The following is a 26,465-nucleotide window of genomic DNA, read 5'->3' as shown; positions in this document are numbered from 1 at the left end:
CTGCCACATTCTGTGTTCGAAGACCAGCCAGACCAAAGGCTCCACGATTTACCCTTTTATGTAGAATGAGTTCTGGAAATTAGGGAGAATGATGCCACCAAATCTGTTTGTCTTCAGAAACCTGCCACTGATCCGAGGTGAGGCATATAGGGGACACAAACTTTTGTCTCTGTCTTGTTTCCTTTCTGCTGGGTGTCCTCCTCTCTCCCTTGCACTGGGTCTGCGGTAGAATTTGGCCCTTGCGCATTGGCCTCCTACCATGAAAGAGAGAGAGAAATCATTCCTGGAAGAAGGGTATGGGAGGGGGGTTACAGATTCTATCTCAGGCAACATGGGAACACACCTTGGGTCAGGGGTTGGGACAGGGGTGACAGGGTAAGGGGAGGGAAAACTAGTAAGGCTCCAGGCAATTTCCTGGCCCTTCCCTTCCCTCTGCAGTTTGGAGCCATCTGTGTGCGGTGCTTGCTCACACCTGGCCACACCTTGGACCACATGTGTTACTTCATGTGGGAAGACAACTGTCCAGATGCTCCAGCTGTGTTCTCAGGTACCTGGAGGCTCTTCTTTGTGTTGCATAGGCTTAGGGGCCAGGGTGAACAGGAATGGGAGGGAGTACTTTGGCTTTCCTTTGGGATTGTAGTTGACATCATTCCCTGTGCTTTCTCCTTTGGCTGATGCTGATGAGTGTGGGTGTCTTGTCCTGATGGGACCATTCCAGCAGACATAGCATGACGGTTTTGTCCACCTCCTGCCATCTGGGCTTGTGTGTAGCTGTGTGTCTCTTTTCTCTGTATTGTGTCCCTCTCCCTGATGTCCCTTTCCCTTGGCAACTAGAAAGAACTTCCAACCTCCTTCCCTGAACAGGCGATGCCTTGTTCATCGGTGGTTGTGGTCGACTCCTGGAGGGGACGGCAGAACAAATGTACCGGAGCCTTAATGAAACACTGGGGACCCTGCCCAAGGAAACTGTGAGCACCCACTCTTGGCCTGCTTCCCTTCCCTCTTCTTTTCCTCTTGCCATCTTACCACATTTTTCCTCCAGAGTCTGAATCTCCCCCCTTGGGAGGCTTTAGGTAGAGCTGGGGATGAGCTATCTGATGGCTGTCTTCTTGGTTTCTCTGACCCTATTGAATGACAACCTGATTGGAGCCTGATACTTTGAGTCCTCTGGGATAAGATACAGAAATGTAATACCACTCCCAAAGGACCCTGAAGTATGGGAGTCAGGGAAAGTAAAGGGGTGGGAGAGCCACGAATCTAAATCTGTAGGGGTCAGTTCATCTAGTGGGGTGACAGTTCATCTAGTTTGTGTCTGTAAGGGACAGATGACTTAGGCTTGCCATGGCTGGCAAACAGAGCCTAGAATCTAGCCCAGTAGTCTCTTAATTAGCCAACTCCATGCCTACTCACAATTGGAAGCTGGGTGCGTTGCCCCTGGGTGTCAGGGGATGCATTAAATAGAGAAAAAAATGAAGAGAATGAAACAGCTTGAGTATGGGACCTTTGTGTCCAGGCCTATAACTTTGCTGGCACTATATAAAAATCCACTTGTTCACCATAATTGAAGCAAATAATATCCATTCTTCCTTCTGTTGTGTCTAGGAATGCTGTTTCTTAGATAGCCAAATATTAGTGATGTACTTAATCCTTTCTGCTTCCTTTCCCAAAGTTTTAGCATTCTTGGGAGACCAAACAGCTGTCTACATTCATCTATATACCATATAACTTTTGCCTTGTGTTATAAATATTATGGGCCGCTCTTTTAATTCTTAGTGGTATTTGTTCTCTGAAGCATGTCTCCAACAGTGGGTTTAGGCTCTTTTGAGCTAGCCACATCTTTTCACCTGCTTCCCCTTGTAGACAACATAATTTTGGGGGGGTGGGGGGAAGTAACTGGCAAAGTTAATTAAGGGACAGATAAAGATTAGGATCAGGATTCAGTCTGTGGCTGGGATTAGGGTTTAGTCTGGGACCAGGATTGGAGGTTATCTTGTGATTGTGGTTGGGGCTCAGGGTATGTAATAGGAATAAGCTAATTGATTTAGATGGGGTTTTCACTTATAAATTTCCAAGACTAGAAACGTGCCAAGACCTACAAGATTAAATATTGGAATACTTTAGTCTTGGGTTTTAATCTATACTGCCACTTTGATCCTATGTGTAATTAGTCTTGGTCCTTGGCTTTTCTCTTTTTTCCCTCTGTCTATAGTCCTACCACTGGCATCAGTTCTAGAGAGCCAGCCTAGGATTAGAAAGGGGGAGAAACAGACAAGTTTAATGATAGCCGAGAGAAACAGAAGAGAGCAAGGTGGGGGGTATTGAGAGATTGAGATTTGGTGGGGATGGAGACTCAGTTGTTGGTCAAGAAAAAATCCCAACTCATCTGCACGGATGGCAGACACTGGGCTGATGTGCCATCTCTTTGTCCCTAGCTGAGCTTATTCTTGGGGTGGTTTGGAACATCCTTCTGTTGGCTAGATGTGCCAGGGCAAAATCCTGGCACTATGGAACCCTAAGCATTTCTTCCTTTCCTTTTGCAGAAAGTGTTCTGTGGGCATGAGTACACTGTCAGGAATCTCAAATTTGCTTTGAAAGTGGAGCCTGATAATGAAACTGTGAAAACAAAGTTGGCTTGGGCCAAAGTAAGTATTACAGAATTTGGGAAGACAAATGGGGCATCTCGAGGCAGTTGAGAGCAAGTAAGTGGAGGTATTAGGTAAGCCTGCTTTGAAACTGAGGACTTAGAAAATGCAATGGGGAAAGAAATTGATCTTATATAATATACCTCTTTGGTGTTTACAAGTCAGCACTAGCAGCCTCATTTTATTATCCAAACTTGGCAAAATACCTAAAAAAGGAGGCATGCTGGTCAATTGGTTAAGATTTTAGAAATCTTAGGTTAAAAGATGTAAGCTATTTGCAAAAACACTTTAGAATTGCTTCCCAAAGATGGTAGTGACAAATTCCCTTAGGTCTTTATTTCATGGAACACTGGAAAATAAACAACAATATATTTCAGCTCTCTCATTTTCAATTTGTAGAAATAAAACAAAACAACTGATATCTCAGGAACACCTGGATAAAAGATTGTTTTATCATTGCACCTCCCTGTCTTCCTGTGTTGAGTGGGATGCTCATCTCCATAGTAATGGGTCCATTTCAGGGACAGGGGCTGTTGGCAACCCAGTGCTTCAAAGTAAAGGGTTTTATTGGGTCTAGGCCATCAGGAACCCAGATGTAAATCTAGGTCAGGTCTTGCAAAGAAATTGTAGGACCTGGTCAGTCCATTCAATTGGGCTCTTGCTTTCAATCAAGTTCATCCTTCTTGGCTTGGCTGGCACTCTGACTCCCCTGTGCAATTACTAATGGACATTCAGTGCCAAGAGATAATGACCCAGATTAGAATGAGTTTCCTCAGCTCACCAGGGTCAGCTTTCTCTTATTTGGGGTTGCTATGGAGGATACCTTCCTCTTCTGGTCCTTAGTACACTGACTTTGCTGGCACAGAGTAGGGATGTTAATGATTGTCAGACGTTTGAAAGACAGGGGACTAGGGTATATAGTGCTGACTGTTCCTTCCTTTGTATGAGCTGACACAATAGATGTTCTCCAGTATCTCCACCACCAATCTGAGCCCCTTTCAAAGTCACAGCTTTGGTGGCTGAAGTTTCCCTCCTTGTAGTAGCCAATAGAATCTAATTTACCTCCCAAGCAGAAAGTCCTTCCTGGTGCCCCACAGAAATGCTCTCTTCATACATTGCTTATTGTCTCCCAGAGGAGAAGGGAATGATCACCAGCAAGAGCTTTTCATAGTCCCTGTTCATCATAACTTGTTCCATTAGGGACTTTAGTAGGCAGTTTAATGAGTTGTTGTGTCAGAAGAAAGTAATCACTTGATTGGGAGCCTCTGCACTTGGCTCAATAGGTTGGTCCTTGGATAGCAGACACAGTTATCCAGCAAGCCCTCCGAAAAGCCAGTTTTTGAGCTCCGTTGCTCCTTTGAGAACCTATGGTCACCTTCATGCCATAATGAAGTTCAGAGTAGAGCTTTGGCAAGGAGAATTTTGAAGCCTTGCTAATTACTAACAAGTTTTGTCTGCTTATGTGTACACCCTGATATTTGGTAGTTGTAATAACTGCCAGGATACCTCTGGCCTTTGTTCTTTCTCCCTTCTTCTTTCATTCCTTCAGTGTTTTGATGATTCCTCTGTCTTCTCCCATTAGAATTTTTGACCTTCAGATTCCCTCAGCTCCTTTATCTCAGTTTCTTTTACCCTGTAGGCTTTTGCTTCTCTTATCCTTTGCTCCCTGCCAATTTTTTTTGCTTTGTTCCCCAATACTAGTGTGTTGAGCTGGGTCAGCCACTTAGCCCTTATACCATACTTCACCTCTAGTACATTTCTGTTATATTGCATTGGGTTTATGGTACAATAATGATGTTTCATAACCTTCATCTGATGTTGCTTAGATGTGGGGGATGTTTCCAGGCCCTTCTTGGACCCATTAGCTATTTTCATTGTCCTCCCCTTTGGGTGCTAATAGGGCTGAAGTAGTATATGGCCATTAATTCCTTCTTGTCTCTCCTTTTGGACGTGGGGCTGTTGTGTGAAAGGAGTGGAGGCTAGGCTTAGATCCCTGTGATTTCCAGCTTTTCTCCAAAATGGGTGGGTCTCTGCTAGCAGGAAAGCCAGACAACTAGAAGGATGAGCTGAGCATTCTTTACAAAGTGCCGATAGCAGCTGGTTCTGCGCCTGTAATTTGCTTTGACTTTTTTGATAACAACTTAAATGTGATATGGCAGGTGGAAAAAGTCATCACTGAACCTATGATTATTTCAGGCTAGAGATGATGACGACATACCCACAGTGCCTTCAACCCTAGGAGAGGAGTTTCACTATAATCCCTTCCTGAGAGTAGTGTAAGTATCTTCCTGTTGGTTGGGTTTGCTTCAGCTCTGTGATATGGAATATACTCCTTGTGTGTACGTGTCCCCTTGTCCTCTACTCTTACCTCTTCCTCTGTCCCTCCTCCCTCCCCCTAACTGAGCCTTACTCCTGTAAGGAGGTACTCTACCTTCAACCCATCTCTTAGGTGTCCAGGGACTGCTGGAACTTCTGAATCCAGCGCTAGGTATTCTCAGTTGAAATCCTGTTTTGAAAAACACTTGTGTCTTTAGTTTGAGAAATGTGTGGCTTCCATGAGACAATGATGATATTTTTCTTCCAGGAGTTTTCATCATGGTTGTTGCAGGCTCAGGAATGTCAGTTTAGTAGTTGAATGAGAAAATCCACAATGGAACAGACAGCATGCTTAGAATGAGAAAACTTCTAGGTAGGAGAGCCATGTGGCAAGTAGCTGGGTTCTCTTTTTCCTTAGGGCTTCAGTCCTCTCTTGGCAATAATTTGGTCAGTTAGTGATGTCTTTATGGGACCATTTGCTGCGCTAAGTGGAATGTCCTTGGTATTGGAGACAGTTGGGCTCATCAGATTTCTAAGCACAGAGGGCTGCTTGAAGCTCTGCTCTATCACATGTGTGGACTTCTGCCTGGGTATGTGAACTTGTCCTGAGTAGGTTCAGTAAACCTGAAAAATAGTAGTTATAGAACTGTAAGATGAGAAAGGACTGAGACAGCTTTGTTTTGAGGAAACTATTAGGTCTGTGAAAACTCAACACAACCGTACTCTCCTTCCCTTCTTGACCTTCTCCTTGCTCTCTAGATCATAGACAGAAGGGCTTTTAGAGCCTTCTGGGTCAACTTCTAACCCAAAGTACAAATCCAATCCACAGCATCCAGAAGTGGTCGTTCAGTCTCTACCTGAATGCCTCAATGCCTGTCCACTTGTCCTATTTTTGGAGAATCATTTTTAGGAAGTTCTTCCTTGAATTGACCTGAGATCTGTGTCCTTGTTATTTCTTGTTTTTTCTCTTCCTTCACCAGGGTAAAATCCGTAGTTTTTTCAATCAGTTCTCATATGGCATGAACTTGAGACCCTTCGCCTTCCTGGCTGTACGCCTCATCTGTATCCTCCCGAATACCGTACCTCCAATACGGTTCAATGCGGGCTGGGTATAGCAGGACCATTTCCTTACCTTTTCTGGGTCGTACAGAGGCAGTGTTGTAGAGTAGAAAGCTAGCCTTGGAGGCGAAGCGGGAGTTTAAGCCCCACCTTTGACGCACACTGGCTGTGTGACCTTGGGCAAGTCACTTATCCTAAGGTTCAGTTGAAGAACAGTTTTCAATCTGCATTGATGGAGGAACTCTTCCTACTGGGAGTCTCCCATTCCAGTGGTTGCCATGTCACATTGAGCCTCCAGATCTCTTTTCTTACTGCTTCCTGGCAAACCTTTCCCCATCTCATACTTGTGAAGTTGATTTTTTAAATTCCAGTGCTGTCATGGCTCCTTTTTTCAGATTCAGTTCAGTTATTGAGCCCACATTTCTCCTCATGCATGACAAGAGCATGGTTTTGTCAGATGTTTTGCTTAAATCTAGGTAAAGTACATCTAGAAGTCCTGTCACAAAAAGGGAATCTTGTTAGTGTGGCCTGACCTATTCAGAAGCTCTTCTGGTTCTTGGGAGTACTGCTTCCTTTTCTAGCTTTTCACTAACTGTTTAATAATAAGTTCTAGGATTTTGTCAGGAATAGAAGTCAAAGCTCACTAGTTTATAGTTGGCACACCTAATTCCCCACCCTTCTCCCTTTTAAAACAATCAGGACATTTGACCTTTCTGGGCAGGGAGCACCTTTCTTGTTAACTGCCAGCGGCCTAGTAGTCACGTTGCCAGTGTAGTAGCCTGGGATATAGTTCATTTGGACCAGGTGACTTGAACCCATTAAGAGCAGTTAATGTTACATTACTTGGATATCCGTTCCCTATTAGCCATTTTTATTTTGTTTTCTAGCCCGTTGATTATTCTCCTTGGAAGAAGAAATCATTCTCATTCACTCAGTCAGAACAGGAGCAAAATAAAGTGTTTGAATATCTCTGTCATCAGTTACCATTGTCCATTCCACCACAAGTAACAACAGGCCCATCCCTTCTTTGAGCTTCCTCTTTTTCCAATCCAGGGTTCCTCCCCTCCCCCAACACTTTATTCTGTTGTCCTTTGTATTCTGCACCTTCCTTTAACTTCTGTATGTTCAGGCTTTAGCACTCCTGAAGCTGTTCTTATAGGTCTGTGCTCTCTTCTGTGTCCATCTTTGCTTGACTTGGCTTTCATGGTTTTGACATGTTTTTTTAAAATTATAAGCTGATTGGCAAGTGCTCAGTGTATTCACATCATTCCTTTTAGATAACTCCCCCTTTTCTTTGTCATTGAAATGGTTTCTTTTTCTGCAAAATTTCATTCTCAGGAGCTTCCACTTCCTCCTGGACTGTATTCCTTTGCAGCATTTTAGTTGTGGCATCCTGCCATTTCCTGGACCCTTTGATACCTGCACTCCCAAAATCTAGGGTGCATGTTAGATGCTTTCCTTGGGTAGCTAGGTGGTACACTGTATAGAGCACTGGACCTGGTGTCAGGAAAACTCGAGTTCACATCCAACCTCCGATTCTTACTAGCTGTATGACTCTGAGCAAGACACTTCACCTCTGTCTGCCTGTTTCCTTATCTGTAAAATGGGGGTCCTAGTGCCCCCCTTGCAGGGTTGTTGTGAAGATGATGTGAGACAATATTTTAAGGATCTTTGTAAACCTGTATGGCATTATATAAATGCTAGCTTTTGTTATTACTAGCGTGGTCATTTCATCCCAAGGTTTCCATCGTTTCTTTGTCCATTTCCTTGCTAAGATATGGTTGTTCAAAAATGGACATAGTCCTTACCGAGCATGGCCAGGTAGATGACAGGACAGTAGGCTTTTTTTTTAAGCGAAGTTAAAGTTCACACTTGTTCTGTTGGTCGCTGTGCCAAGGTACACTGAGCTTGTATCACCCCACCCCACCCCACCCCACCAAGTTCTTTTTTTTTTTCTATGAACTACTCCATATCCATATTCCTCCAATTCAGGCCCTTGTGCCCACTGTCCCAACAGTTTTCCTTGTATTTTTATCAGCATCTGACTTTAGAGGAATGCTCTACTACTTTATTGCAAGGAGAAGAGATTAGGAAGGAGGGGAAGAGGCACTGAGAAGTACAGACTGAGTTGAGTTTTTACAGGCCTAGCAATTCCTAAGGCAGGAATGATTGGTTTTGGAGCTAGTTTAGTCTTCCTGTATTGCTGTTAGGGAGAAAGTTGGACCCTCTGGGGAGGAAGCAGCTGCTTGTATTTCAAGGAATCATGATGTGTTTTCATAGGTACTATCGGGTGAAAGACAATCCAGTAAAGGCCAGAGGAAGAAGAGGTGCTGATGAGGCCTACACAGTTGTTTTCCTGATGATAATAATAGAGATGTCTTCTGTCTTTCTGGGGCATGTGTTTTAGGATGTGACCAAGAACCTCCCAAGACTTGTTAAACCTGATTACTACCTACTTCTTCTGAATGACATGGCAAAAATGATATTGCCAGAAGGAATCTAGAAAGCATTGCTAAGGATTATGAAATCTTAGTTAAGAAACTGAAAACTTGAGGGCTTGGAGGTGTTTTCTTTCAAGCTGCTGACTAAAGGCAGGGGCTTCAGAAGGGAAAGGCAGATTTGGGAAGTGAAAGGCTGGTTATGAGATGTCTGAGCAGGGATTTAGATTTCTAGACTGTAGCTTAAAATACAGTAATGACACTCTCTTGGCCAGGGATGGAGAGCACCTGAAAAGATCTGGTAAAAATGTATTTGTTTGTAGTATTGCAAATCTAATCAAAAGTGAACTGCATGTGTATATCCACCAAGCTAGAGACCACAGAGAGGAACTCCAGTGAAGGAAAAGTGGAAGTGGAGACTACCTAGGACTTCACTATAAAATAAACATTCATGATATCAGATACTTACATACAAATGCATAAGACATGGGTAACAAACAAGGTAAAGAATTAAACTTGACCTTGTATGTATCATTGGGATTTGGTCGGATGGAGCTCATGATCAGAATATGGCTCTGGAAAGCTATTCCTTATTTAAAAGAAATAGGATAGTTAAAAGGAGGAGCAGAGTAGTGATGCACCTAAAGAAGATATGTTCATCTGAGCAAGTCTAGGTATCAGAATCAGGACAAGAATTGGTGAACAACAACAGAAAAATAAACACTGTTGTCATTGGGTAGTGTAGTGTACTGTAGACCACTTGGACAGAAAGAGGAAATAGATGAGGAGTTCAGGAAATGCATGACAGGGAAGTGATAGGGCACTTCAGTTAACTGGACATCTGCTGGAATTATCTGCCAAAAGGAGAGCAATTAATAATTTCTTGATATTTCCTAATGATAATTCCATTCTTCAAAAGTAGGAGGAAACAAGAGAAACTTCTTTTCTGGACCCGATTCTCACCAATAAGGAACAATTGGTTACTGAATAGAAATAATGACAAACTTATTGGGAGGTGGGGAAATGATCATTTTAGGAGGGCAAGTGGGGAGGACTGTGATGTGTACCCTAGCCTGGGAGTTCAGATTTCAAAGGCTTCAGAGAAAGGATAGATAGGTTTTTGTGCCCTAAAATTGTACAGGGTAAGTCAGCCTAAGAGGGATGACTCCAGAACGAAATTCTGAAGATGGAAATGGAAGCAGTTCTACTGAGGACCAGAGGGTGCAGTTGTCCAAAGAGACTACTGTGGATACCTAGGAAACTCACTGAACTACAGGGGTTTAAGACAGCTACAGAAGATGAATAGTATTAGTAATGTTAAAGCTCAGAATGGGTGGAGGTTGGTGAGGAAAGCTAATGAGAACAAAATGGGGTGAGTTTTTTAAAGCTATATTGAAGAAAACAGGAAGACTGCTGCTGCTGGGGTGGATGGGATGATGATAGCTGTGATGATGGAAGACAACATGGAGCTACACAACTTTTAATTTTCTTCTGTTTTTTTTTTCCCCCAAGAGGAGTATCCTTGGCTTGGAAACGATAAAACAAAAATGGCTCATAGAGAGTTGAGACTCAAGATAAGGAGATAGTGAGAGAGCACCTAGCTGCTTATGATGAGTTCAAATTCCCAGGACCAGATGAATACCAGGGTACTGTAAAAAAAAACTGTTGAATGTAATTTCTGTCCCACTGCCAGTGATCATTTAAGACTGTGGTGAATGGGAGAGGTGCCACAGGATGGATTTTGAAATAAGGAAGAAAATAGAGTCTACAAATTAGGCAAGAGAGTTTGACTTCAATTCCTGGCAAAATTCTAGAACATATTTTTAAAAGGGATATTGAGTGAACAGTTAGAAAAGAAAGCCGTGATAATAAACCAGCATGACTTCAAGGATATGTCACACAAACACCATTTTCTTTGATTAGACTTGTAGATGAGGGGAGATAATGGCATTACATACACCCTCATCTACCAGACTAGTAAATCTGCTTGAATTTCAGCAAGATACTTGATAAAATTGCATGCTATTCTTATGGATAAGAGAGGGATGTTGGTTGGAAGACAGTGCATTTAGGTGATTTTAGAACCGGTTGAATGATTGGGTCCAAAAAGTAGCCATTAATTTTCCAATATCAACTTAGAGGGAGGGGTCTAGTGGAGTGTCCCAGGGATGTATCAGTCTTTGACAATGTACTGTTTAACATTTTTATCACTGACTTAGATAATGGCATTGGCAGCATGCTTGAGTTTTGCAGAAGATACAAAGTTGAGGTGGATAGTTGACAGATTAGATGACAGAACCAGGCTCCAAAAACATTTGACAAACTAGAACAGAGGTCGGCAATCAGTATGCCCTGTGCGGCCTACTACCTGTTTTTGTATGAGAGAGCTAAGAATGGTTTTTACATCTGTAAATAGTTTTGTTGTATTTAAAAACTTAAAACCATCCTTAGCTCAGGGCTGGATTTGGTGAGTGGCTGTAGTGTGCTGACCCATAGACTAGAACATTGGTCTTAATTTGATAAGATGAAGTTTAAATAGTGGTATGTATTAGATTAGGGTAAAAAAAAACCTTAAGTATAAGACCTGTGAGTCTTGGATAGACGGCGGGTGTTAGATTGGGTCTGGCTGCTGATTGGTGGTTGGATGATCTGTGATTCCAACAGTGGCAATGGAAGAAACTAGTGAATTCCCTGCCTCTCCGCACCGCCACTCCCCCTGACCTTTGTGAGTAATCCTGCTTTAGTTAATCATCTGCTAGGAATATAGACTGTGTTTCAGAATGCACAGTTTTGTTTGCCATCTCTGTGAACCCCGATTGGATTATTTTGCATCTCTAACGTTCTTACTGAACTAAAACTACCTTTTAATTGTAGAGAGGAATCTGTCCAGAAATACACTGGGAAAAAGGATCCGGTGGAGGTCATGAAAGTTCTACATACAGAAAATGACAACTTCAAAAAACCTGCGGAACCACTGGATCCTCGTGCTGTCCTTGCACTAGAGTGGGGCCTCTTGGGCTCCTTAGTGCAAAAGAAATAAAGCCAGTAAAATCAGTACTTGCGAGTTGGGCCCACCTCACCTGACATTTGGCAACACTACACCTGCAAAGGACTCCTAGCTTGTTTTAGCTTGTTTTAAATTAATGCTTCAGAGAGCTTCTCCTGGGCTTATTTTGGCCTACTGCTGATAGGATTTTGGGGATGAATCTTCAATTTTCTTGGGAGATGGTTTTTTCCTGTAGTTGGCTAATCTGTGATTTTAATCTGATTTGGCATTATTTCAAAGAGGAAGCTGGAATCAGAAGACCTGGTTTTGAGGCCTGGGTCCATCTCCTACAGGCTATTTGACTTTGGGCAAGTCATTCTACTTCAGTTTCATCTGTAAAATTAGGGGATTGAATTAAATGTTCGCTGAAATTTCCTCTAGCCCTAAATTTATCATTCTATTGCTAATTTCTCTCTTTTCTTCCTTTCTCCCTCTCTCCTTCCCTTTCTTCTTTCTTTCTTGGAAGGGCAGCAGCCACTCATGGGTCCAGTTCCAGTACTGAGGCGGGTATGGAAGCTTTAACCTACTATTTTTTCCATCTTGAGCTGGTTTGCCCCTCCTTTGGCAGCCCAGTGGCCCACTTCTTCTGGGAGTTTACCCTACTGGTTCCAGACTTAGCGTACCTGATTGACTTTAGTCCTACCACTCAGAACTTCTCAACTCAAATGTTGCCCCAGCCTCAGGGACTACAGGTGTGCACTATCACATTCAGCTGCAGCCATATTTTTTTTCTAAAAAGGTATTAAAATCTAGTTTTAATCATAGGCTATAACGTTTCCTTACATATCACTACTGCACCTGCATTGCCTATAATATGTAAAGAAAATCTGAGGAAATAAAACCCATTTTGGAAAATGGAATATGGAAGCCAAGTTGATTTTAAAAAGCTGCTTAATAGCACTGTGAGAGCTCACAACCATTTTCGTGTTACTGTGCAGAACCTATTTTTAGGAGTGGTGGGTTTTTTTTTTTCAAATAGAGCTTAGAAAAAGCTTTTTTTAATCTGAAGAAAATGTCAGAGGGAGGAACTTATCTTTTAGAAGTGTTGAGTGGCTTTCTCATAGCTAAAAACAAAAAAGCCTAAAACTGTATAGTAATTCAGTCATGGTTCTGCCTGATCTGCTGCTAGAAGCTACAGTTTAGAGGACTTCACCTAACACACGTTATAGTCAGAACCTTGACAATGAAACACGAGGCTCACAACAAGGAAATGGAAAAAACTGCCAGGGGCTGATTTTTAATATTGCTCATTAGTCAATATGCAGAGTTTAGAACATAATTACATATAAGGAAAAAAGATTCTAATGACTATAGGAGTCACCAACACATTGTAAAAAATAAATACTATGTTTTACCTGAGACAGCAGCACACAGATGAATTCTTAAGGCATCTGAGTGGGTTAGATGCTTGACACATTGAACCTAAGAACCTGAATATGCCAATATATCGTTTGATTAAGAAAATGACTTTAATTCAGTGTTCTATAACATGACTGATAATACCAAGGAATTAGGGCTAGATTTTTGTCAAGACAACCTCATTTGCATCTGGAACTTTCATTTTCCCCAATGCACAGACATCTTTAGGGACTTAAGACTCACATTTTGCTTTACATTAAGATCTGGGGTCAATCAGCTAGTAATTTATTTTTTAAAAAATGATGCTAGCACCATTGAATTATTGGAAAATCTCATAACACTTGCGTAAAAATAAGAGACAAACACCCAAAGAGATCAATAAAACCATCCTTGGGCTCTTAGATCCTGGGAATAGAAACTCAAGTCACATAATACATGGAAGTGTTTACAAAATCACTTATGTGAAGACTAGATTGAATAGGTTTTGGGGTGGGGTGGAGTGGTAGAGGGGGAGGGAGTCTAGAGTTTTTAACCTCCTTAGTTAAAACTCCAGGGTACGTAAAATGCAATGTAAAAATGACTTGTCCCATCCAACTAGAAACCCACCTTTTAACCTGGTTTCTATTTTTTATCTGATAGCTCCTTTGCCTCACTATAGTCTAATACTCCTTCCAGGAGTGGTCTTGCAGTTTGTTTTTCTTAGCAAGCAGCTGGAACGATGGCTTTCTTAGGATTTCTTCTGGTGGGACTGAACTGTCAACTTCAGCAGACTTTGATTTTTATAGTATTACTACTCATTCAGCAGAAATTGTATGCTGGACACACTGCTTCTCTACCACTTAATGTTAAATCCAGAGCTCATCTTCTCTACAGCACGATACTGTGTATGCAGTATTTTCCCAGCTTCTTTGGAGTCCTCCCCTTTAAGCCACTGTTCATATAATTCCTTAATTTCCGGGCTTGTCTCAGGCACTACAGTCCTAACCATCTCATATAGCTCTTCAACTTGCTGGAGAAGGTCCTTAGCGGCTATAGCTTCTGCTTTGATCTGACCACCACCATTTAAACAGCCTAAATGCAAAAAAGAAAAGCTCATGAATTTGGAGTGAGGTGTTCAACTTTTAAAGACACTAGAGGAAGCAATTATAACAACTGAAAAGGTATTCAGAACTAGAAAGGTATGGGCTTGATGCTACAGGGTGAAATAAAGATGATTTGGGGAGAAAGAAGGTGGAATAAAATAGCAGAATTATCAAGGACTGATTTAAAACAGCCATTACTCTACTCCCTCACTGTGTTTCCCCCCCAAAAGAACAAAACATGAAGAAAAAGCCTCAGTTCTGTTCTGGGATTCTGGAAGGATGAGGATAAACACCACTGGCTTATTTCAACACTCTGGGAAGTAGGATCAGCAGTACTTTGCTACTGCCCCCTACTGGTCATTGTGAAAGGCACAATCCTACCAACTAAATTCCACTATTCCCTCCGGAATACCCACCTTACCCAAAATTAATTTCTGCAAATTTATACATTTATATAAGAAATCATTAGGTCTTGGATGGGCCAGTACAGTTGCTATGCTAGCCAGTTAGAGGTAAAACTTAATCTTACCTGATGGACAGGCCATGACTTCCACATAGTGATATGGAGACTTTCCTCTCTTGAGTTTCTGCACTAAATTCTGAATATTTCTAAATCCATATGCCAATGCAAAGTGAAGTAGAACTGTACCATCTTTTTCTAGCGTCACTTCTTGGAAATCTTTGTTTCTGAGATGAAAAAGGAGAAAAACGTAAGAATGTAAGAAAACTTGTGACCAATTATGTTTATACACAGAACATTGCATCTTCTGTGCAGATTGGGGAATAGGGACTTGGCAGATTTACAAGGAAATTTGGCAACCTGTGGCTTTTCAAATAGAACACAAACTACCAAGGTCTGGGATTGTATCCTGTAACATTTACGCTCTATGCCCTTAGCAGATGTGGAATGATTAGAATTAGACTGAGCAGAAAATTGGACCCAGGAAGGAATGGCAACAAAGAAGAGTTGGTTGATGTAGAGGGATTAACCCCGCTTTGTATTGAAGGAGAAGGTAACAGTAATTCTCAAGAGTCCTCATCTTCTCTCTTGGCAACAAGCTGTGACAAACTGCAAAGTAAACCCTGAAGAAAAGGAAAGGAGAGGGGCACACCACACAGGCTGATTTAAATGAACAGTCAGAGGAGGATGCGGTCTTCTTAAACTATCACCAAACTCCTGGGGAAAGTGGCCTATATTGATTGTCTCTACTTCATTTCTTCTCACTCAGGCCTCAGTCCCTTTCAGTTTGGCTTCTTACCTCAGCAATGAAGCGGAACTGCTCTCCCTAGTTACCAATGATCTCTTAACTGATAGCCTCTTCTCAATCCTTATCCTTCTTTTCTGCAGCATTTAATACCGTTGACCACCCTTCCTGGGACCTCTCTGGGTTTTTGAGATACCACTCTCTTTTGGTTCAGAAAGTTCAGACAAGTATCTGACCACATGACAGGCTCTGTCTCCCTACTTGTAGGTGTCCTTCAAGGTTCTGTCCTCTTTTCTCTTTAACACTCTCTCTTGATGGCCTCATCAATTGCTAAAGGTTTACCTATCTCTATATAGAAAACTCAAAAGCTTAACTTCAGTACTGTATCACCACCTTCCAGCTGGACATTTCAAACTGAATGTCCTCTAGGCATCTCAAACTAGGTAACTCAAAATGTCCAAAACAACTCAAAACCTTTTCTCCAAAACCCATCCATCTTCTGAATTTCCCTATCTGTTGAGAGCCCTATCAATCTTCCAGTCACCCAGGTTCACAACCTTGGGGTCATCTCTGATTCTTCACTCTTGCCCATCCTAAAAATCCAATCAGTTGTCAAACCTTGGCAGTTCCACCTGCACAGCATCTTTCACCCCACCTCTTCACTCTCATGGTTACCATCTAGTTCAGGCCTTCATTACCTCTCGCCTGAATTACTGACTTTTCTCCCCCTCTCCAAGCCATCCTCTATTTAGCTGCCAAAGTTACTCAGACTAGAGCACAAGTCAGATTATGACAGGCTCCTCAGCCCCATTATTCAACCAACTCCAGTGGTTTCCTCTTACCTCTAGAATCAAATGCAAAATCCTCCATTAGTTATGTAAAACCATTCACAACCTGGTCCCAGCCTATTTTTCCTATATTTTCCTTATTACGCATGATTTTCATACTCTTTGGTTCAGTCAAATTGACTTCAGAATTTACTGTTTCTCACACATAGCACCCACTCTTCCCTCTTTGTGAGGCTGTCTTCCATGTCTGGAGTGAATTTCCTCCTCAGTTTTAGCTCTTGGAATTACTAGTTTCTTTCAAAGCTCAGTTAAAACGCCACTTCCTCCATGAGGCCTTTCCTGGTTTCTCCCTGCATCTCCCCACTAAATTGCCTTATATTTAGTTTGCATTCACTTGGGTGTGTATAAGCTGTATATATCTTCTATAGTTTCAGCTCTTTGAGGACATGTACTATTTGCATTTGTATTCCCTTCCCCTAGCACAGTGGAGGTGCTTGATAAATGCTTGTTTATTGACTAATTGTTGCCAGCTAATTAACATATTCGGTTATCCACATCCTCTTTTCTGCAGTGGCTGAAAAGCCTTACTTCAGGGGTTTGTAGGTGATTCCATCCACTCGGATTCCAAAGAGTTCTTGGGCAGCATATCGGAATATGTGCTCTAAATAACCACCAGAACCACCTCCCTGGTGGCCAAGGAGCTCCTCTGCAGAAACACAGCTAAACCTGGGGGAGAGAGGACACAAGAGATCATGACCAGCTCGACGAGACATGCACAGTCACAAGTCCACGTGCTCATGGATGGGTAAGAATCTGTATTTGGGCAGAGAATCCATCTACTGGTAACAAGAAAAAGGTTCTTCTCAGCTGACCTGCTGCTCCATGCCTTCCAGGACGGCATCAGTGGAAATAAATAGCTCCTAGGGGTCTGACAGCAGAATTATGGCCCTGGGCTTCTGATCCTGCATAATCTATGTGGCAGATAGGTTGCAGTGCTTAGAGAAAGTCCTAACCACAAGACTCATTTGCTGACAATAGAATTTTTGCCCTAGTAACAGTGAACATGTAGCATAAAGGACATTCATAAACGGCAAGAGTAAGTTTCTGGGGAAATTCATTATAGGACACACTGGAAGCACAAAAGCCTTTTTGTGTCTAATGAACTGGGTGAACAAATAGACTGCAGATCTGGGAATGGCTCAGTCGGATCATTACCCTTTTATCACATTACACAGGGAGATAGGCACATGTGCACTGGTGCAAGAAATGAAGTGAGGCTTTCCCTTGGTTCATCATGTTACATTCAGGCCATTCAACTTGAGCAGCCCACTGAGGCCTATGGGGCAGGGCTCACTGCACACGGTACTGCTGGGCTTGGGTACCAAATCAACAGCCCCATTTCCATATCAAATCCTGCATGGATAGGTTTCCATGTACTCTCTCCCACTCTTCTGTGGAATGAGATAAAAAAGTACAATTTGATCCAACAAGTCTGTGCTGACAGTGCCAAACAAAATAACCAAGGTACCTCTGACATTAGGATTTCTACATGCTTGTGAAATTGAAGTTATTAAGGTTGGCCCCATAAAAGAGTTCAGAAAATGAACCTCTTTCCCTTCTTTATACAAGTGGGGGATTATTGGTGAAGAATATCGCATATACTGTTAGACGTAACAGAGGTGCTGGTTAGATTTGCCAAACTGTTTTTTTCCCCCTCTTTTTTATTCTTTGTCACAAGGGATGGCTGGCTGGATAGGGGCATATTCAAAAATGAGGATGATATAAAAATAAAAGATACCAGTAAAATATATATTTTAAAAGTGGCCCACTGTATCAGGCAAGGAGAAGTTAATTCAGACTTCATCGACTTTACTAATCCCATGAGCATCTTTAGGAGAATGCAAGCTGGTGAAAAATGGTTGTGTTCTGATAGTTTTGAGGCTTATTTGCAAAACTGAAAAAATGCTTTGAGTGGTCATCCTATGTGTGACTTCATCACTTGACAGCAGTTGCTTTTGGTAGAGTGTTTTAAGGTTTGCAAAGCACTGTCCTCGTATTATCCTAAAATAGATTGTGCAAGAATTATCTCCATTTGACAGATGAAATAAACAGGGCTCAGACAGGCTCGGTGATTTTCCCAGGGCCACATAGCTAGTGTCAGTGCTGAGAGTCAAGTCTTCTGGCTTTATTCCCCCACTAGTTACTCATTCCATGCTGCCTCTCACAAGAGTATATTTAAGAAGGAGTAAAGCCTTGAAGTCACTTATAACATTCCTTGTCCTTAAATCAGTTCCACAGAAACTTTAGAGCATATTAAGAACAATTTTTTTCTAAAGACATGCCAAACCAGTACGATGCTCCATAGCCACATGGATATAATTTCATTTCACTTGTTTGTAGGTATACTAGCCTGTATTCAGGCCTACACAGCAGAAACAACGAATTCAATGTGGAATATGACAATGGATTTGTACAGGAGGTTAACTGGAAAGCTGTCACTATGGAATAGCTGTGCAGAAACCAAGGCTGCCCTTCTCCTTGGTCAGTGCTGAGGCTTCTGTGCCAGAAGCAAAAGCTGTGGTCTTCTGCAGATTAACACATTCATTTAGGAAGAACGATGAAGGGCAACATTTTGCCTGGGAATCTGCTTCAAAGCTTCTATTTTTAACTCCCTTGCTCTTGTTTACAGGAACTGAGATTCATTAGTAAATGCTTCAGTGTGTTCAGTATCACGTCCTGCTGGTCTCCACCAGGAGAGCTACCAGTAGTAACCTCATCAGAGAACCAAAGTAGTAGCCCAATACCCCAACCAAACTGAAGAGCCTTGTTCTCTTTTTCCATGTGTGAAAATAATTCCAAGTAAAAGCAGTCATTGAGCTGTTTGTATTTGGCCAAAGTAAAAGGAGAATGGTCACTGTCTTAAGGTGAAATCAGGTCAGTATCTCTGAGAGCTTTACCTGAGTGGCCTTATATGTTCACTGCCAAAAGATACGGGGCCAGGAAGTGGATGCTCTCGGATCCCTACACCACAAAGCTTGTCATCTCCTTAGAGTAAAAGAGATGACCAATGCTAAAGTCACAATTGTGTTACAAGTTGTGATACCATCAATCTACTCCATCAACACTCCATTATTCACTGTGGCACCTCTGGTCCAGATCTTTGGCTGAGCTAGGCAACAGCTTGTCTTGAAACAGGATGTGTGTCAACATCTGCATGTCCTGGGTTCCAAAGTCAAATACAACTGATATTCCTGGTACTTACTGTAGTTAGAGCTTTAGAAATGCTTGTTGGTTGATTGATTTGGGGGTTATTTGTAGTTTAATATTAACTATGACTGCAGTGGCTCTGTGTTCTCATGTGGGTGCTCAATGCCATGGTGTAGATTACAGTCCATTCATGCCAGTTCATCCTGTGGACACCCTTATTTAGGAGATCATATATGATCTCCTAAACCTATAGTGTAATCCTTGGATCCACTCACCCTGGTAGAAGCCTTTTTCTAGATTTCCTAACATCGTGTGGATACCAGTGGAGTACCTAGGCTATTCACCCCTTGCTCTTTCTGGTCAATCTTTTTTTCTCTGATAACATTTTTTATGCTACTTCTCCCAAACAAGTCTTCATTTTAAATGTACTGTATCCTACATATGTTCACCATATGCCTCCCCATTGCCCTTTGGGTGACCCTCAACTTTAATTCTTTGGAGGTGTTGCATTCACAGTTCACAGCCATACAGCATCACCTGAAGAATACTAATGTCAAAAGGATGAGCCCCCTGTTTCAAGTTGGGAGTCACTGGGCAGAGCCAAGATGGCGGCTGGAAAGCAGGGACTTGCATGAGCTCCCCCCCAGGTCCCTCCAAACACCTATAAAAAATGGCTCTGAACAAATTCTAGAACTACAGAACCCACGAAATAGCAGAGGAAAGCAGGGCTCCAGCCCAGGACAGCCTGGATGGTCACGGGGTAGGGTCTATCCCACGGACCTGGGAGTGGAGCGGAACAGGGCCCAGCGTGAGCCACCTCTGGACCAACCAGACTGGGAGCCAGGCGGAACAGGTCCTAGTGCCCTGAATCAGTGAGCTGTGGCAGTTACCAGACTTCTCAACCCACAAACACCAAAGACAACAGGGAAGGTTAGTGGGAAAAGCTGCTGGGACAGAGTGAAAGGAGTTTGTGTTACAGCCACCGCCCCGGGGGGCAGCGGAGGTGGTGCAGCTACACAGCTACAGCTGTAGTTGCTTCCAGCCCCAGGCCCACCTGGTGGGAGGAATTAAGTGGTTGATCTGAGCGGGAGTGCAGAGCCAGCTTAGAGCTGAGTCCGGTCCAGGTTGGTGGTTCTTGGGGGAGGAGTAGCACTGGTGTGGCAGAGCTTGCTGTGTAGAAACAGCTCTGAAAACAACAGCACATCCCCTCAAGCTTGGGACAAACTACTACAAACTACTCTACAAGCAGTAATACCCTGACGAAAAATTCAAGGGTCAAGCAAGTTGGCTGGGAAGATGGCCAGGCAGCGAAAATGGACTCAGATTCAGTCTCAAACTTTGGAATCTTTCTTTGGTGACAAAGAAGACCAAAACATACAGCCAGAAGAAGTCAACAAAGTCAAAGAGTCTACATCAAAAGCCTCCAAGAAAAACATGAATTGGTCTCAGGCCATGGAAGAGCTCAAAGAGGATTTGGAAAAGCAAGTTAGAGAAGTAGAGGAAAAATTGGGAAGAGAAATGAGAAGGATGCGAGAAAACCATGAAAAACAAGTCAATGACTTGCTAAAGGAGACCCAAAAAAAATAATGAAGAAAATAACACCTTAAAAAATAGACTAACTCAAATGGCAAAAGAGCTCCAAAAACCCAATGAGGAGAAGAATGCCTTGAAAGGCAGAATTAGCCAAATGGAAAAGGAGGTCCAAAAGACCACTGAAGAAAATACTAGCTTAAAAATTAGATTGGAGCAAGCAGAAGCTAGTGACTTTATGAGAAATCAAGATATTATAAAACAGAACCAAAGGAATGAAAAAATGGAAGACAATGTGAAATATCTCATTGGAAAAACCACTGATCTGGAGAACAGATCCAGGAGAGATAATTTAAAAATTTTTGGACTACCTGAAAGCCATGATCAAGTTGGAGTCATTAAGAGCAAAGAACAACTAATTTCTTAAAAGCAAAGCAACACAATCCTTTTTCTACCTCCTATTCTACTCTGGACCAAGCAGTCTATCTGCAACATCTGTTCAAGGCATATGTATTGATGAATTAGCTTTATCTGCAAATCAAAGTTTGGACAACAGACATTCTTTACCTACTTGTATTTTTCTGTGTGATTAGGTGGAATGCTTTTGAATATCATGGATCTCATTTAAAAGGCTGTGTAATATATGGGGCTTAATGAAAATGCACAATGTTATCTGTAGATCTCACCATCTATAGGGAATTCTCATTTGGATTATAGACTAGAATCCTTAAATGACAGCATCAAATATAGTTGGCAAGCACATCACTCTATTTTATGCTTTGCTTGCTATTCATAAGGGCTGAACAAAGTTATCTTTGTTGTTACATCTTTCAGGGAATCTTACATGATTTTGACACAAATGGAATACACCTTATTGGAGGAAAACCTTCAAGGGAGTGTTTTGCTCTACCTAATCAATTTCTTTCATAGTCAACAATACATACAGTGAGATCTTGTATTCTCTCAACTTTCATTCAATTTTATGACTATAAATGTGGCTTCTTGGAAAATATTGTGAAAGCTTGCTGATTCCCCCCCAACAACTATCATTAAGTATGCCCTCAATGCATATGTAGATTATTCTCACAAAAATTTTATTGCCATGGGAATGTAAAGTGGCATATGGATTGACAGTCATTGATAATCTTTTGGTTGCCCTTTAAAAAACATAACAATAAGGGGTAAGATTTTTTTCAGTAAGAGTTTTTTTCCCTCTTTTCATAATTTGAGAATCAACCCTAATATCCTCAAAATTGCCTCACTTTGGGGGCAGCTAGGTGGCACAGTGAGTGGAGCACCAGCCCTGGAGTCAGGAGGACCTGAGTTCAAATGTGGCCTCAGACACTTGATACATGTACTAGTTGTGTGACCTTGGGCAAGTCACTTAACCCCAATTGCCCTGCCCTGCTCCCCCCCCCAAATTGTCTCACTTCCACCATGGACCTCCTCTGTACCTCTTGTTCCAGTCCAAGAGCTCTTACTATTTTAAAATTTTATTCTAACATGTCAGTGGTCTGACTAGATCAGACTGACCAATATGATAACTAAACTGACTAATCACTGACAGTTGATTTAGGAATAACCTCCACATCAGTACTGAATTGTTTCTTATACATCAAGGTATAACTGGCTTCATATTTTTTGTGATGTAATTTGGTGCTCATCACATCTAATATCTTCTTAGTCCATTCACTAAGAAAGCATCCATGACATAGGTGTGAAGCTTCTGTGTGGTCTTCAAGTCTCTGACCTTTTGTTTTTAATCCTGATCTATATTTTCCAATGTTTTTCACCATCCTCAACCTTTGCATTGAAATCACCAAAAATCAACTGGATCGGGTTCTAGTTTTGCCACTAGCTGTGTGACATTTAGTAATCGAGTTCAAATAGATTAACTTGGATTCTTTGTAGAATTTCTCTGCCTCCTCACATGACAGATGCTGGCCCACAGGTTGCAGTGATTTTTATGGCATCTTTTTTTGCAAAAATTTAATATAAAATAATATTATAATAACATAATATATATAATAATAATATAAAATGACCCAATACTCCCTGAAATATTTCTCTTTATTTGAAACTTGAAAGAGAATTTGTGAGCCATTTTTCCATTTAGTTGCAATTTCCTTTTGTCTTCTTGTTTGATTTATACTGGGAATCATATTCAGATTGTTAAGATTCAGTCCTTCCAGTAGTAGGTTCACTTGTTGGTCACATTTAGTTAACTGTTAAGAGTCAGACTTATGTGTGATTCTTGGCATCCTCTGCTGTTTTTTCTGACACTGTGCTACTGCTACTATCTTTGCAGAAGTAGAAGGGAGTAGTGAGGGAGCTATACCTGGATAATGGGTTATTTTCTCTTTTCCTTTGTTTCCTGGGTTGTCATAGACAGAGAATTCATCACCAAATGGCCAATACAGTGGTGGTGAACCTAGTCCTCAAGAAGTGGACACTGTCTGCTGTTGGAAAATTACTCAAAGCCTCTCCATCACACTGCTGCTATAGCTTTTGAAAACCCAGGGTCATGCCTATGCCACAATGAGGCATTGATACTATCTGTTATAATAATACAAGCTCACCCTTCCATGGTATATCATTACAATTACAGAATGCTTTCCTCACAACAACCTTGGGAGATAGCTATTTATTATTACTTAACATTTATATAGCACTTCATGGGTTAAATAGTACTTTATGTCTTACATCATGATACATAACACATGATACATGATATGTATATTATTTGATCCTCACAATAATCCTGTGGGAAATGCGGCAAAACCAGTAATATTCCCAACTTTGCAGACGAGGAAACCAAGATTCATTGGTGAAGTGACTTGCTTAAGGGCACAAGGCCAATAAATATTGGAGATGGGACCTGAACCCAAGTCTTCTGGACTCTTAATTCCACAAGTTTTTCCTCTAATACAATGAAAAATAAGGAACTATGAGTCCAAGAACACTTTCTCTCCCCCCCACTCCGTCCGTCACCCCTACTGAAAAACAAAAGACAAGAAAAAATGTAATTGGGCTCTCCCATGAATAGTCTGTAGATTTTGATTATGAAAATATCACTTAAATACCGAGTCAAAGACCTGCCTCCCATTTCGTGTGGATGAAGTTTTAGATGACAAAAACAGGTGTGAGTCTTAGTCACTCAGGCTAAAACTCCATCTCTTGACTAGAACTCTGCAAGCCCAAGGACACCATGATGACAATGTTTCGAAACAGGTTATCCTGCGCTACTCTTTTTTCTCCTTAAAAAGGAATCCTAATTGATAAAAGGTTTACCGTGCCCCTCCCTCCCCCCCATCCATAATTAATTCTCTGAGTGGTACAGCTGAATCGAGGTCCGCTTTATCAGCTGAGTTTAGTGGGTCAGAGAGGGAACAGAAAGAACCTTTGAGGTCATCAAGCAAAGCCTGTGTCCTCATTGATATGGGGAAACTGAGGCCCAGAGAGTGGCGGAGACCAAAGGTCTCGGAGGCAGGAAGGGAGACCAGGTCTCTGGGCCCAGTCTAGGCCTTTCCCTGACTAGGCAGCTCTGCTGCATTGCATCTCCAATGCATGTGGACACAGGGAGGAGTCCAAATTCAACTTTGTCTCTGGTTCCAAGCTACCTAGTATCACTGATTAAACAGGAGGCAAGGCTACAAAGCCATTTTCTGTGCACTTAAAAAGAAATGGGCTTAGTCGAATGTGGTACATTTACAGCTGATAACTAATTTAGAGCAGCAAAACATGTAATTTAGAAGTTATTCAAAGTCTTTTGAGACCCATCTCTGTTTGTATGGATGGCGTCCAGCCAATGGTGCTGCTTTTCACTTTAAGCACTGGAATCACTGCTCATCTGTTTTTTACATTTGAGAGCTCTTGCTTTTACTAAATTGAAAACAAATGATACACACAAAGGGGCAGGCTGAAATGACCCCAGATGACTTTATCAGTGTATTTAGGATTCTAATACACTCAGGAAATGACTGACTAAACGGAATGGCCAGGGAGGGGAAAAGGATTGTTATTTATCACTGCATGGTCTGTTCCAGGGAATTAAGTATCTGGATAAAAAAGGGACATTCGAAAGTAGACTCCCATTTCCTGTAACTTTTCCCTCATCAGTTAATGGGCCTGGGGTCACAATTCAATTTACGTTATAGAGATACTGAGGAAAACAGAAGATGTTGTGTAGAAATAAAAGACAGGAAGGGCACTGAAGCCAGGGGACTCTATTTTGCATACCCAGAACAGGGGATCAATTAATCAAAAGCATTTACAGAGTGCCTGCTATATGCCAGGCCCTCTGCTAAGTGTATGGGCTACAAGTACAAAGAATGAAACAATCCTATTTCAAAGGGACTTAGATTTTATGGCAGCAAATGCCTATTGGTCTGTCAGGAGGCACCTTGCAGTGGAAAGAAAACTGGCCCAGGAATCAGGAGAAGAGGGTTCCAGGTCTGGTTTTGCCACCATCTAGCTGGGTGATCTTGAGTAAGTCATTTGTCTCTGTTAAAAGGGCTAGACTTCATGTCACCCTAAGGTCCTCCCTAATCCTAGCAGTCTATGAAGTCATGAACCAGTCAAAGAATGGCCAGCGCCAGAACTGACTTCAACTTCTGATTCGCTCAGCTTTAGACAATTAACCACCCTAGACACACTCCAAAATAAAGCAACGAGAGCCCAACGCTTTGACAGTAAGAGCACTCAGTGATGTTTCTGATGCTTGCTCTGTTCCCCTCCAGCAGATATAATGAAGATGCTTTAGCAAATGGGCAACCAAAATACTTATGCTTACTCAGCATCCAAAGGGGCTGGATCCACATCTGACAAAGAAACTTCCTCTTGTTCCAGCAGCCTTAATATTTCCCCTAGAACAGAACCAAAACATAGATTCTTTTTTCATTTGGCATGTCAATAAAAACCCTGAGTCATCTAGTTGAAATGAATTTCACAAAAGACATTAAAAAATAAACAACAACTGTTAGGGCTTGAGAGAATGGGGGACACAAGCACACTGTACAAGCCTGACATCATTAAAAGCACTGAAAAGCCTAGGCTGAGTAATAATGTGAGCTCATTAAAGATGCCTGCATGTTCTTATAGCCTAGTTCCTACAAGAACCCAGAGCTAGGACCCTAAGGAGTCATTAAGTCCTTTCTTTGCTAAACTAGTCAGATGTGACTCTATCCAACTTTAAAGTCTTCCAGAAGGGATTCTCGGCTTCCCCTGGTAACTCAATACTTCAGTTACTAAACCCAAAGACATTTTTCCTTATCACTATCACTGACGCCCCTACCTCCATCCTTGTCATAGAAAAAACTGCCGGTTTAGGCCTATGCCTATAAACCCTTCCAGGTACAGTATAAATCAATTTCTTCTTGTTTTGTTCTCAGTGGAAGTTGAGAACCGCTGATCAAGAATGACTGCTATATTAGGACCAAGCAGAGAAGTAGCTCTTTGAGCAGAGAGGCCAGTTTTATTTGTATCTCCCACACCCATCACTGGGCCTGGCACATAGTATGCACTTAATAAATGCTTCTTGAGGAGATGGCTGGATAATGAAGACCGATTAAGTTTTCTGCTAAGATAACCCTCCAGGTTATTTACACCCCCCCATTTTCCATTCCTTTGGGGATTCCTGGAATCCTCTCCAACTTTTCCCCATTTTCCTGCAATCCACATATGTACGTGCCATCTTAGTGTTTGCAAGGGTTCAGCTGTGAGGGAGATGTTCCAATATGTTCTGAGTACTGTGCTTACTGTTTGTCACATAGCACAGTACTGCTGATTCTGGTT

At 41.9% G+C, this 26,465-nt stretch overlaps 2 protein-coding genes across 9 annotated transcripts in view; one reads left to right on the top strand and one right to left on the bottom strand.

Annotated features, from left to right (window-relative positions):
- HAGHL (hydroxyacylglutathione hydrolase like) overlaps positions 1-11,893 on the top strand; it is a 29,614-nt gene extending 17,721 nt beyond the window's left edge. For all 5 annotated transcript variants that reach the window (XM_036739056.1, XM_036739057.1, XM_036739058.1 and 2 more), the window contains 5 exons: positions 439-547; positions 865-968; positions 2,541-2,642; positions 4,839-4,918; positions 11,330-11,893. In XM_036739056.1, the coding sequence (XP_036594951.1) occupies positions 439-547; positions 865-968; positions 2,541-2,642; positions 4,839-4,918; positions 11,330-11,495 (561 nt within the window). In that variant the 3' untranslated portion in view covers positions 11,496-11,893. The remainder of the gene's footprint in view (positions 1-438; positions 548-864; positions 969-2,540; positions 2,643-4,838; positions 4,919-11,329) is intronic.
- An 817-nt stretch (positions 11,894-12,710) lies between these two features.
- The window catches only part of CIAO3 (cytosolic iron-sulfur assembly component 3), a 29,241-nt gene continuing 15,486 nt past the window's right edge, over positions 12,711-26,465 (bottom strand). For all 4 annotated transcript variants that reach the window (XM_036738163.1, XM_036738164.1, XM_036738166.1 and 1 more), the window contains exons 8-11: positions 25,465-25,537; positions 16,524-16,661; positions 14,472-14,629; positions 12,711-13,931 (exon numbers count right to left, since the gene is read on the bottom strand). In XM_036738163.1, coding sequence (XP_036594058.1) covers positions 13,693-13,931; positions 14,472-14,629; positions 16,524-16,661; positions 25,465-25,537 — 608 coding nt within the window. In that variant the 3' untranslated portion in view covers positions 12,711-13,692. The remainder of the gene's footprint in view (positions 13,932-14,471; positions 14,630-16,523; positions 16,662-25,464; positions 25,538-26,465) is intronic.

Source organism: Trichosurus vulpecula, chromosome 9 (assembly GCF_011100635.1).
Source record: "Trichosurus vulpecula isolate mTriVul1 chromosome 9, mTriVul1.pri, whole genome shotgun sequence".
Lineage (NCBI taxonomy): Eukaryota > Metazoa > Chordata > Mammalia > Diprotodontia > Phalangeridae > Trichosurus > Trichosurus vulpecula.
This window is presented reverse-complemented; position numbering and strand designations above follow the sequence as displayed.